Here is a 12706-nt window from a genome sequence, read left to right on the forward strand (position 1 = left end):
ATATATATATATATATATATATATATATATATATATATATATATATATATATATATATATATATATATATAATTATATATATTTTTTTTACTAGTTTCTCTTGATTATCCCATTAAGACCAGGAATGCATATGTGCCGCGCTACGAGCTTGTAGATCTGCTATTTTTTGAAAAATCCAAAACAATTGCGCAAATCTTTACAAATGTCTTCTAAATCAGTTTTCTGAAAAACCCTATGTTGCCATATCAGTGGTCCTCCAATTCTTTCATGTCAAGGACCCCTAAAATTGTATGTATGTATGTATGTATTTGGCCGCCGACAAAATATGTTGTTCCCGGGACCCCCCCAGAAGGAAAGATTTGAGTTAAAAATGTTGTTAAAACATATACGTATTCAAATATTTGCACAAATTGTCAAGATTCTTCAAAAATAGCAGATCTACAAGCTCATAGCACGGCATTCGGTGCCGTGCTATGAGCTTGTAGATCTGCTATTTTTGAATAGCCAAATAAATCTTAAAATGACACATGAGATGCTTTCCCCGATCTTCATGGATTAAACAATTACTTTAAAAAATGAAGCGACAGAATAATCAATATTAGCGAGGCCATTACCTGCCGATACTCCCCGTCCCCTTTGTCGAAGTAGAACTGCGTGGCCACCACCAGGGCGACGCCCATCAGCACCCCGAACACGATGAAGGCCACCTGGTAGTTGTGGAGGCGGTACTCGGGCAGGACGCACCCCACGCCGTCTATGGCGACCGTGACGTGGGTGTGGTCTATCCAGATGCCCACCAGCAGCATGGCCACGCCCCAGCCCAGCGAGCCCCACATCCGCTGCAGGCCGTAGCGGTCGCGGTGCGCTCCCAGGTTCTGCAGCGTCACCGTGTCCACGATGGTCACCGCCGGCGCGCTGAAGAACTCGCCTGTGATTTTGAGACGGTAATGATTAAGGCCCCTACATGCTACCGTCTAATGTCAGAACAAAGTTCTTATGGGGTTGGTAGGTTATAACTAGAAAATGACGTCAATGAGAAGTTCTAATGGTCGGTCTCAGAACTTTCGTTTTTTTTTGGTCACTTTTTTTTGCACACAGAGTGACGAATTACTGCATACATGGGCAACTGGCGGCCCGGGGACCACATGCGGCCACCACCTTCACTTAACTCATTGAGTGCCATTGACGTGTTTCACGTGTTTTACCGCAATGGCGAAACATGCCAATGACGTGTTTCACGTGTTTTTGAAAAAATATATATATTTTTTAATTTCTTTTTTGGGGGCATTATACATGATGGGAGGAAGGATAGTTCACCCCCAACATGACCTTTTTATCGATTAGTCACCCCATGGAGACTTTTGTTTTTGTCGCATTTTCTAAGCCAATAATTTGATGACCGGCAGCGGTTCCGCTAGGAGACACAAAGAGTCTCCTTTGTGTCTCCTACCGAAACAGCTGCCTACCGGTCCACTGGTCATCAAATTATTGGCTTAGGAATGCGACAAAAACAAAAAAAATATCCATGAATTCAAGTCTCCATGGGGTAAAAAAGTAATGTTTTTAGGTGAACTATCCCTTTAAGTCAGAGGGTTCTCAACCGACACTGAGGATACCGCAAGTGGACTGATCAAAAATCTCACAACGTGTCTCGATTTATTGTGAGCATTTGTTTGGCTAATGTTCCCCCCCAGAATATGGACGTTGCTTGGGGTTTAAGTGGTCGTTAATGAGCATCCTTACCCACGATGATGACCAGCAGAATGAGCAGGAAGATGTTCTCCACCTGGCTCTGGTTGTAGATGATCTGGTACTCCTTGGGTCTGGTTGGAGCAGGAGAGGTGGTGCTGACGGTGGTGCTGCTGGGCGGAGGAGGAGCGTGTGTGGTGGTGTTGATGGTGGTGGATGAGTTGGTGGAGTTGTAGTTGAATGTCTCTGCAGGGCGGGTGCTGTTAGGGCTGTCACGATTAAACATTTAAGTTGCCGATAGGCTCTATGCACAGCAGAAATATTCTCACTTCCTTCACAGGTGTTACCAATGATACTAATGAAGGCTCTGTTCCATTCAGTGTAACACAGTGGTTTCCACGACCCCCCTAACTCTGAGAGTGTACAAATGGAACCAAATGGACCCTTACGGGTCCATTTGGTTCCATCTGGTACACTCTCAGAGTTACACACCTGTAAGGGGACATTTGGAAGCCCATTAGGGTCCCTGGACCCCAACTGTAGACCCACTGGTGTAACAGAGTGTTTCCAGTGAGGCATCATGCACAATACCAGCACCCTGACTCTGTTTGACCAAGAATGGAACAGAGCCTTCATTAGTATCATTGGCAACACCTGTGAATGTCTTCACAATATGGCTGCTGTGAATAGAGCCTATTAATTGTCGCTCAAATAATTGCGATTAACGATTGAATTGCGTGTTTGGCCATTGAACATTTGGAACATATGAATATTTTATTTATTTCCGTTTGCCTTTTTAGGCTTCGTAATCAAAAATTGCACAGGGGAGATATGACAAATAATTAAATATACAAAGAAATAATTGACATATTTAATAGTTTTATACGTGTAAAAATTGCAATTTCTGCTTTTTTATATATTTGATAATGTATGAACATTTTTCAACATGGAAACGATTATGACGATTACGCAAAAATAATTGCGATTATCTCAAATAATTGCGATTAGACGATTATGTAATAATTGTGACAGGCCTAGGTGATGTTCTGGATAGATAATTAAAGTTTAATTTTAATTTTAATTTATCGTGAGATTGCTTTTGCCAAGCACTTTTCACTTGCCAAAAATAGCAGATCTACAAACTCACCACACGTCGATTGTGAGCTGCTATTTTTCGCTAATGTTTGCCCCAGAATATGGAATCTGGGCTGGTGTGGTTTCAAGCGTGGTGTCATTTTAAGAGTTTTAAGCATATTTTGTTTATTGCAATAATCTTGTCAATGCTTAAGTATTTAGGGGGACATTTACGTGAAATTTTGTCCCATCAATACTGTATTGTCTCTTTATTATTTTTTTTCTTAAACAGTGTATTTTCGCCCCCCCAAACACAATAGCACATAGGCTTGTGCCTATGTTGCCTATGCCAGTGGTTCTCAAAGTGGGGGTCCCCAGCAAAATGTGTTACATACTGTTAATACAGCATCACACTCATTTTAACCACTTTATCCATTTATACGTTGACTATTCAAAAATAGCAGATCTTCAAGCTCACAGTGCTTGTATATCTGTATTTTGAACTTTAAAAAAAAAATACATATATATATAGCACAAATATTCTCTTCTGGGGGTCCCTGGCTGGCACAAAACATTTTCAGATAGGGGTCCGTAGCCAAATACATATCAATTTGGGGGTCCTTGACATGAAAAGGTTTGAGGACCACTGGCTTCTGCCTTAACACCGCCATGGCCCTACCTGTGTGCGTCACTAACCTTGGAGAAGTTGTTGCATAAATGGTGCCGTTGGATGTTTTGATGGTCGCGTTGGACGTTCCGACGGTGGCATTCATCGTGTCGGTGTTGTTAACACTCCTCTCCATCCTCCGGCGTTCGCGGTTCGAATCCCAAAACCCCGCCGGGACCAGAGGCAGGCGGGGAAGATCCTCCGCACTGCGGGCGCGTCGGCTGTGATTGGTGGAGCTGTCGCTAGGCAACGTTTCGTTCGCGGAGGGAAGCGGGGGGATGGTGGTGGTGGTGGTGGTGGTGGTGGTGGGGGCGGCGGGCGGGGGCAGGGGCGGGGCGGCAGTGGTGAGAGAAGCCCCGCCCCCTTTCTCCATGCAGCTCATCTCGGCCGGTTTGACGAATCCGATGCCGCAGTTGAACACCAGCCAGCACAGCACGGAGAAGAGCAGAACCGCCTTGCCTTGAGGGGTGAAACACTTAATCCGTTTAATCGATTATAACAAATCATTGATTTTAAGTAGTTGTGAATCTAATAGGCTCTATGCACAGCAGCCATATTGTAAGACATTCACAGGTGTTACCAATGATACTAATGAATGCTCTGTTCCATTCTGGTCAGATGGAGTCAGGGTGCTGATATTGTGCATGTTGGCTCACTGGAAACACTCCCAAATGGCCCTTTACGGGTGTGTAACTCTGAGAGTGTACAAATGGAACCAAATGGACCCTTACGGGTCCATTTGTACACTCTCAGAGTTATGGGGGTCGTGGAAATCTGAAATTCAAAAATTTGAGAACTACTGTGCTACACTAAATGGAACAGAGCCTTCATTAGTATCACTGGTAACACCTGTGAAGGAAGTGATAATATGGCTGCTGTGAATAGAGCCTATTCAGTGGTTCTCTACCTGAACTGGTGGTCCACGAGGGTATTGCAAGTGGGCCCCCAAATAGTTAGCAAAATACCAAGATTGTAATCACAATATAACGCTAATATTGTATATAATAATAATAATAATAATAATAATAATAATATCAAACATTTTTTTTAAACCCTTGAAAGGTGTTTTCATAGTGATCAGGGGTGCAATGCTCATGGGACGGCCTTGCACGGCGTGCAGGAACCTATTTGAACAGGAGCACGTGCAGGCACACGGATAGATTTAAAACAACTTTAAACTCGATGAAGTATCGGGTCTAAATTCACACCTCAACAAAGTTTACAAAGGCTCCCGACTCACACCAGGTACATTAACATAGGAATGAGTCTAGATGCATATCAGTTGTCTATTGTATGACCATAGTGTAGGTGTTAAGCGACGTGCGCGCCACATCATTAAAATACAGTGCAAGCACATCCCAAATGAGCATAGCAACACTGATAGTGATACCAATAGGACGTTTAAGGATAGATAGATAGATAGATAGATAGATAGATAGATAGATAGATAGATAGATAGATAGATAGATAGATAGATAGATAGATAGATAGATAGAATAAATCGACAGCTGCAGCCACTACTTGCCTTTCTTGAAACGGTCAGCCACCACTCCCCAGAAGGGGGCGCTACAGAACTCGATGAAGTATCGGATCCCGACCAGGAGCCCGCTGCGGCTGGGCGACATGCCCAGCTGTTTGGGAGGCAAGGAACGTTATTTTGTAAAGCACATTTCAACAAGGTTTACATGAAACAACAAGCATCAAAGACCAGCTGTAATGGTTTATTGCAACCTTTATTTTGAAAATTGTCTAGTAAAACAGAGGCTGGTTGTGTCTCAGCCAATCGCAGTTTCAGCCGACCGCCCCATGTCCTCAGGTTATGGGATCTAAATGCAATGATACTGCCTTGTGTCGGCACTCGCTTTGACGTGAGGCTGAGAGAGAAAGAGTGAAGCGTGTTTATGTTTAATACACTTCTCTGCTGTCGGGCAGAAACCAGCTAACTACAAAATGTTCATTATTTCAGAAAAAAAGTGGAGTTAGGAGGTTTTGTTCATCATTGATAAGAACTGCTGCATGGACCTCCAAGCTCACAATGAGGTTGGAGGTCAAAAGGGTCAAAAGGGGGTGGAGCCTGGAGTCAGCAAAACTAGCTACAGTAACTCCACCCCCCTTTCGTGGAGATGGTTTAGCAGAAAGTTTGAGGATCCAATGGAGTAAGCTGGTTTTGTCAGAAGCGCTTTTTAATACACAGTAACGACTTGTAAGTTGCCCTGGATAAGAGCTTCAGCTAAATGTCTAAATTGTAGATCATCGCTGTCGGATAGAAACCCTGTATGTCCAAAACCATTACTTTTCAGGAAATGGAAAAAAAAACCTGTGTGCTAATAGATCCAAGGTAGTTATTATTTAGCCAAAGCTCTTGTTAACAATTTTCATTAGTTCAATATTTATCAAACCCACAGACAGATGACACTTGCACTTAAAAAAAACGTATAATAATCAAAACTAGCAGATGTACAACTAGATCTCATTTTGTGTGACACTGTTGTATTAGCCTGGGATCCAGCCTGATTCACTACGTTGAGCGGATTTTTTTTTCTCACTTCGCTTTCAGTCTGGCCAGCCTTCTATTTGACTCGTATTTCAGAACGTCATCTGTTACGTAGGCAACGTCGTTGCTGATTGGATGTTGTTCCAACGAATCAGAGTAGGGTTAGGGTATCTACACACTGGTGTTTTTGTCCCGCCCCGCAGAAAGAAAGTTGAAATATGGAGATACAAGGTTTCGACATTAATTGTACCTGTTTGTAGTAAACGGCCAGCAGGGGGTGCAGTGAGCCGTACGCAGCGTAGAAGAACAGATAGAACACTTTGGACACCAGCAGACGACTGTTGACGCGCAAACACACCCGCTCACAGCAGTCCATGGAGGGGGCTGTGCTAGAGGTGGGGGGAGGGGCCTCTGGAGGGGGCGTGGCCGACGCGTCCGAAGGGGGCGGCGGCTCCGACGTGTGTGCGTGGAGCTCCAGGGACAGGGTGTTGAAGGGTTCGGACAGGATGTACTTCCTCTTGGCTTCCTCCTCATCCTCGGTCAGGATGCACACCTTGTCGTCAGACGACATGTCTGGGAGAAATCAAAATAATCCATTTTAGTCAAATATAAAAAGATGAAAAGATTTCTCTCAAAATCGATTTTGAGGGAAATCTTTTGACATTTTGATTTATTATTATTATTTCATTTATTTATAAAACAATTTAGAGAGAAAATCAGACCTACAAATACAAGCTTGTAGATCGGCTACTTTCGTGTGACACTGTTGGATGGCGTTTCTGACTAGGCGCCGGTATAGACGAATCCACAGACGCGCTGCCTGTAGCTGCCTGTAGCTGCCTGTAGGCGGCCATTGCTGCGGTGTCGCGTCCGTGGAGCGTTGACACTGCAGCAATGGCTGCGCGCAGGGCAGCGCTCCTTGGATTCGTGTATACAAGTTAGACTGCCTACTTTCACTGAACACGAACACGATAACCAAAACTATATAAAAAAGCCTATGTGGTTTTGAGAGAAATCTTTCGACATTTGAATTTATTATTATTATTATTATTTCATTTATTTATTCCAAATTTGGCAAAAATAGCGAGAAAAGCAGACCTACAATTTTAGCTTGTAGCTATAACTATATAATTAGCCTATGTGAGTGTCCACATTGATGAACGATACGTTCTGTAAACCAGTGGTTCTCAAACTTTTTCATATCAAGGACCCCCAAATTCATGTATAGCCTATTTAGCTATGGACCCACATCTGAAAATACGTTGTGCTAGCGATCCCCCAAAAAAGATATGTTTGAAAAGATTTTTCACCCCAAAAAGAAATAATTAAATAGCAGACTTACAAGCTCACAACGTGTTCCATTGATGCATTGTGAGCTTGTACGTCTGCTATTTTGGAATATAAAAGGGGGTTAAAGTGGTTAAACTGATTCTGATGCCACAGCAGCATTAACCAACTTTAGCTGGGGGACCCCCTGAAACCCCCTAATGGGGGTCCACGGGACCCCACTTTGAGAACCAGTGTCTTAAAAGGACCTGCACAATGCGTCCCGAGATTGTGCTTGTGGATCGGAGCTTGTAGATTGGATATTTTCAAATACCTGAACAACAAAACAGGGCTTAACCACTTATACCCTAATATTTCTTCTATATCTTCACTGAAAACAGCTGACCTACAAGCTTTTGTAGATCCGCTATTTTGATAAAATGAATGTCAAATATCTAAATACTAAATCAAGCAACTTAAAAACTGTCCACGGTGCTCCTAAAAGCGAGTAGACCAGGGGTCAAGGGCCAAGGACCCCCTAGCTGAGAGAGAGATGAAGCAGGGACCCCCTCTATATTGTATAAAATTGTGTTTCAGAATAAACTTCTCTTTTTTCCCTCTACTCTTTGCCAAAAATAGCAGATCTACAAGCTCACAACTGCTATTTTTCTCCTCAGAAAAGGGATGCTAGGGTTCAAGTGGTTAATGTAAAAAAAAAAAAAATCATATCACACAAAGATTTGGCAGACCCCCTGTAGTAACTCGGTCCCGGACCCCCTGTTGAAGACCCCTGGAGTAGACAATATGAAAATATCCCTTTATGTTCATTTTTGCTGCGGACCCCCTGGAACCCCTCAATGACCCCTTTGAGAACCAGTGTGCTCAAACCAGACTTATCAGCAGAGGGAAACTAAGTGACCTACAGTACGTTCCTCTACAACCTTTGAACTGAATGGCATGAAAGATAGTAACTGACATGCATGATTTAAATATGTAAATTACACAGTCTTTACAAAGGGCAGTTTCTCCTATGAAGGCAACCGGACAGGTAGGTAGGTAGGTAGGTAGGTAGGTGTATGTGTGTGTGTGTGTGTGTGTGTGTGTGTGTGTGTGTGTGTGTGTGTGTGTGTGTGTGTGTGTGTGTGTGTGTGTGTGTGTGTGTGTGCGTGTGTGTCACAAACAGGTTCTACAAGCTTTCCAATGAAACAGACACGTTTCACTCATAGCTGAACTAAAATAACCAGTGGTGTAAAGTAACTAAGTATATTTACTTCATTAAGTACTGTACTTAAGTACAATTTTCAGGTATTTTTTACTTTACTGGAGTATTTCCAGCTTTCTATATTTTTTTACTTCTACTCCACTACATGTCAGAGGCAAATATTGTACTTTTACTCCAATACAGTTGTTTGAAAACTTTAGTTACTAGTTACTATGCAGATATAAATTATTATATTATAAAACATACATTAACCACTTCAGCCCTATTGTTTACATCGGCTATTTGAAAATAGCTGATCTACAAGCTCACAACGCGTTCAAACATTTTAGTACTTTTACTTTTGGTACTTTAAGTACATTTTTATACCAATACTTTTGTACTTTTACTCAAGTAAATTTAGAATTCCAGACTTTTGCTTGAAAGAGATCAGAGCAGTATTGATACTTTTACTTAAAGTAAAAAATGTGAGTAGCCTACTTTTTCCACCACTGAAAATAACAATATAATATATCAAATATATCAAATATCAAATAATCAATAGGATTCTTCCGGTCAACAGACAAAGAAGACACAGCATTGTGTCATCATATCATGAGGTGAATCCAGACTTATAGGCTCTATTCACAGCAGCCATATTATGAAGACATTCACAGGTGTTACCAATGATACTAATGAAGGTTCTGTTCCATTCTGGTCAAACAGAGTCAGGGTGCTGATATTGTGCATGTTGGCTCACTGGAAACACTCTGCTACACCAGTGGGTCTACAGTTGGGGTCCAGGGACCCTCATGGGCTTCCAAATGGCCCCTTACAGGTGTGTAACTCTGAGAGTGTACAAATGGAACCAAATGGCCCCGTAAGGGTCCATTTGGTTCCATTTGTACACTCTCAGAGGTATGGGGGTCGTGGAAACCACTGTGCTAGACTAAATGGAACAGAGCCTTCATTAAAATCATTGGTAACACCTGTGAAGGAAGTGATAATATGGCTGCTGTGAATAGAGCTTATAGACCAATTATTTGTTTACTAACATTGAGCCTGGACGCACAGGTGATTGTTTCACGCAATCAATTCCCAACCTGTTTCGGGGTGCACTGGTTTCAGCACACCCCAACCCCCTCTTGTGTGTGTTGGCTAGTGAGACGCGTCCTAACGAGACCTGATATAATGGGTTTCGTTGCGCGCATACTGGCTGCGTGCAGCCAGTGTGACGTCGTCTGTTAAGGGGTCTATTATAGACTTCATAAAGTAAAGACATGACGCGTCCGGCGGGACGGGCTGACATCATCAAGGTTGACATTTACACAGTGGTGGAAGAAGTACTCAGATAATTTACTTTAAGTAAAAAGTAGCAATACCACAATATAAAAATAATCTGTTACAAGTAAAAGGCCTGTGTTCAAAATGTTACTTGAGTAAAACTGTTACTGTGCATTTACTGTAAACGCACCAAAGTATGGGCATCAAAATATACTTAAAGTACTAAAAGTAAAAGTACTGAAATGTAAAACATAATAATAATAATAATAGCAGATGCGATAACGCTTTGTGAGCTTGTAGATCTGCTATTTTCAAATAGCCTATGTATAAAATAGGGCTGAAATGGTTAATGTATGTTTTATAATATAAATAATAATTTATATCTGCAAAGTAATTAGTAACTAAAGTTTTCAAATAACTGCATTAGAGTAAAATATTTGCCTCTGACATGTAGTGGAGTAGAAGTAAAAGTATAGAAAACTGGAAATACTCCAGCAAAGTAAAACAAATACCTCAAAATTGTACTTATTACACTACTTGAGTAAATGTACTCAGTTACTTTACACCACTGACATTCACATCGTTATCATATGCGGAAGTAACGTTGTAACGCCAAAGTAACGCTGTAAACCAGCTCCAAGCAGGACGAAAACAACTCGATCCAATGAATTAAAACGTGTAACTTATTTATAATCCTGTATATCTAATAAAACATGGAATTAAAACGCATAACTCATGTATTCTCCTTCATGGCGAATAAACAAAGCCAACAAAGCCTCTTTCTTATGTTAGCCCTGAAACATGACTCATATGAGTCATACCATGACAGTCATGGAATCACTTGTTCCTGGTTTGAAAATGTTTTACATTTACAACCACTAAATCTACATAAACGTTCAGATTTCAAAAATAAAGTGCTGACCCCCAAGCCACTGATGTAACAAGTTAAAGCGCCTGGGTCTAAATACCCTTATCTTCCGCATTGTTCAATAAAAAAGCATTTTAATCCGATCGGTGGCCATTTTCTTCGAATTTTCTACATATACTTTCAACTACACACCACTGTCGGTTGGGAGGTGTATTGCACTCTGATACATTATACAATAATAATAATAAAAAATGAAAATGGTCGCCGATTGGATTAAAATGCTTTTTATTGAACAATACGGAAGACACGGGTGCTTAGACCAGGCCGCTTTAACTTGTAACATCCATGGCTTTAGGGTACGCACTTCATATTTGAAATCTGAACGCGTGTGTAGATGTAGCGGTTGTAAATGTAAAATATTCTCAAACCAAGAACAAGTGGTTCCATGACGCTTGTGACAGACGAGCGTCATGTTGAACCATGGCTATTGGCTACTCTCTTGTCAAAACAACGATGCTTTTGACGCGATCGCGCACGCGCTCAGACAGAGACCCACACACGCGCGCACTGCCTAGAATAAACATCATAATGAAATCGGTAACACGCGAATACAATAAAAACACACAAACACACACAGATCCCAAAGGTACAGCAGCGTGCATGTGTGTCGTTTCCTCACCTGCTCAGCTTTCAACTCCTTTTATTTTAAATTACATTAAAACTAGGATGACGTCGCACTTTGTCCGATCATCCCATAATGTCCAAAACAACGTCCCCCGTGAATAAGTGTTCCAATAAAGAATCAGATCGATGGATCCATGATCAATGTGTGTGGACGCGTTGCGGGTTGGTCTCTGTGCTGCTGTGTGTGTGCTCTGTGCTGTGCTGCTGAAACAGGACATTCCACCTGCGTGCTGCCTCTGCACGCCTGCGCGCCAGCAAGGATGATACAAAAGAAAATGAAGGATGAGACAGAGACGTAGAAAGGATCATGAAGACAAAAAATTAAGGATGAGACAGATACGTAACGAAGATGACACGGGAACGTCACGTTGTTGGGAGTGCACGCCTGTTGTTTCCCAAACTATATGGGTTGGGACCGGACGGGACCCGTTTTGGGGTCGCGGACCCATTTTTATGGGCCGTAATAGCCTAAATATTTGTTTACATTTCCTGCAATAATAATAAAAAATAGCAAATATAATTTTCATTTAAAAAAACATTTAATTTCAAAAGAATTAAGTAGCTTAAAGGGATATTTCACTTTCAAAAAAACTTTTGGTATTTTAGTCGTCTCCTCAGGCCTTTGTGAGCCCCCCAGACAGTTTTTAAGTTGCTCGATTCAGTATTTAGATATTTGATATTAATTTTATCAGACACGCCCCCTTCCTATACAAACCCATTGTAACTTCAAACTCCATTTTAACCATGTTAGAATCATCAAAAACACCCGTCCTTGGTTCTGGTGACTCACCCTACCCTCCTAATGCGTGAGGGGGCCGTGTTTTTCTGATATAATATTTCATTTATTTTATTGTATTTTTTTATTGTATTTTATTTTTTACATTTTCCAAAAAATATATAAAAAATAAATTTAAAAAAGTAATTGAAAAAACACGGCCCCCTCGCGTATTAGGGCGGCAGTATGAGTCACCAGAAACAAGGACGGGTGTTTTTGATGAATCTAACATGGTTAAAATGGAGTTTGTAGTTACAATGGGTTTTTTATAGGAAGGGGGCGTGTCTGATAAAATGAATATCAAATATCTAAATACTGAATCGAGCAACTTAAAAACTGTCTGGGGGGCTCACAAAGGCCTGAGCAGATGATACAATGACCAAAAGTTTTTTTGAAAGTGAAATATCCCTTTAAGTATATTTTAACGTTTCCTGCAATAAAAAGAAAAAATATAATAGTGAAAATAGCAGATCTGCAAGCTCACAAAGTGTCACACGGCGATGCATTATTATTGTGAGCTATTTTCACTATTACATAGGGCTTTTAAGTCTCAAGCTGAGAAGTTTGGGAACCCCAATCCATGATGATGGTTGGACCAGAACGCCTATCCAACTGATATGCCCATATATAGGCATATAAGGAGATTAAGTTGTGCGGAACTGCAGATCCGACTGCATTGGGGTTGCCCTTATACGGTCATGTTCTGG

The 12706-nt window shown here is 41.4% G+C and overlaps 1 protein-coding gene across 2 annotated transcripts in view; it reads right to left on the reverse strand.

Annotated features, from left to right (window-relative positions):
* LOC311044272 (major facilitator superfamily domain-containing protein 6-A-like) overlaps nucleotides 1-11423 on the reverse strand; it is a 31917-nt gene extending 20494 nt beyond the window's left edge. For both annotated transcript variants that reach the window (XM_084055722.1, XM_084055723.1), the window contains exons 1-6: nucleotides 11220-11423; nucleotides 6175-6497; nucleotides 4956-5061; nucleotides 3460-3889; nucleotides 1744-1958; nucleotides 615-928 (exon numbers count right to left, since the gene is read on the reverse strand). In XM_084055722.1, the coding sequence (XP_083911848.1) occupies nucleotides 615-928; nucleotides 1744-1958; nucleotides 3460-3889; nucleotides 4956-5061; nucleotides 6175-6495 (1386 nt within the window). In that variant the 5' untranslated portion in view covers nucleotides 6496-6497; nucleotides 11220-11423. The remainder of the gene's footprint in view (nucleotides 1-614; nucleotides 929-1743; nucleotides 1959-3459; nucleotides 3890-4955; nucleotides 5062-6174; nucleotides 6498-11219) is intronic.
* Between the last annotated feature and the right edge of the window lie 1283 nt (nucleotides 11424-12706).

This window comes from Gymnoscopelus microlampas (assembly GCF_963454915.1).
Source record: "Gymnoscopelus microlampas genome assembly, chromosome: 4".
In the NCBI taxonomy this organism is placed as follows: domain Eukaryota; kingdom Metazoa; phylum Chordata; class Actinopteri; order Myctophiformes; family Myctophidae; genus Gymnoscopelus; species Gymnoscopelus microlampas.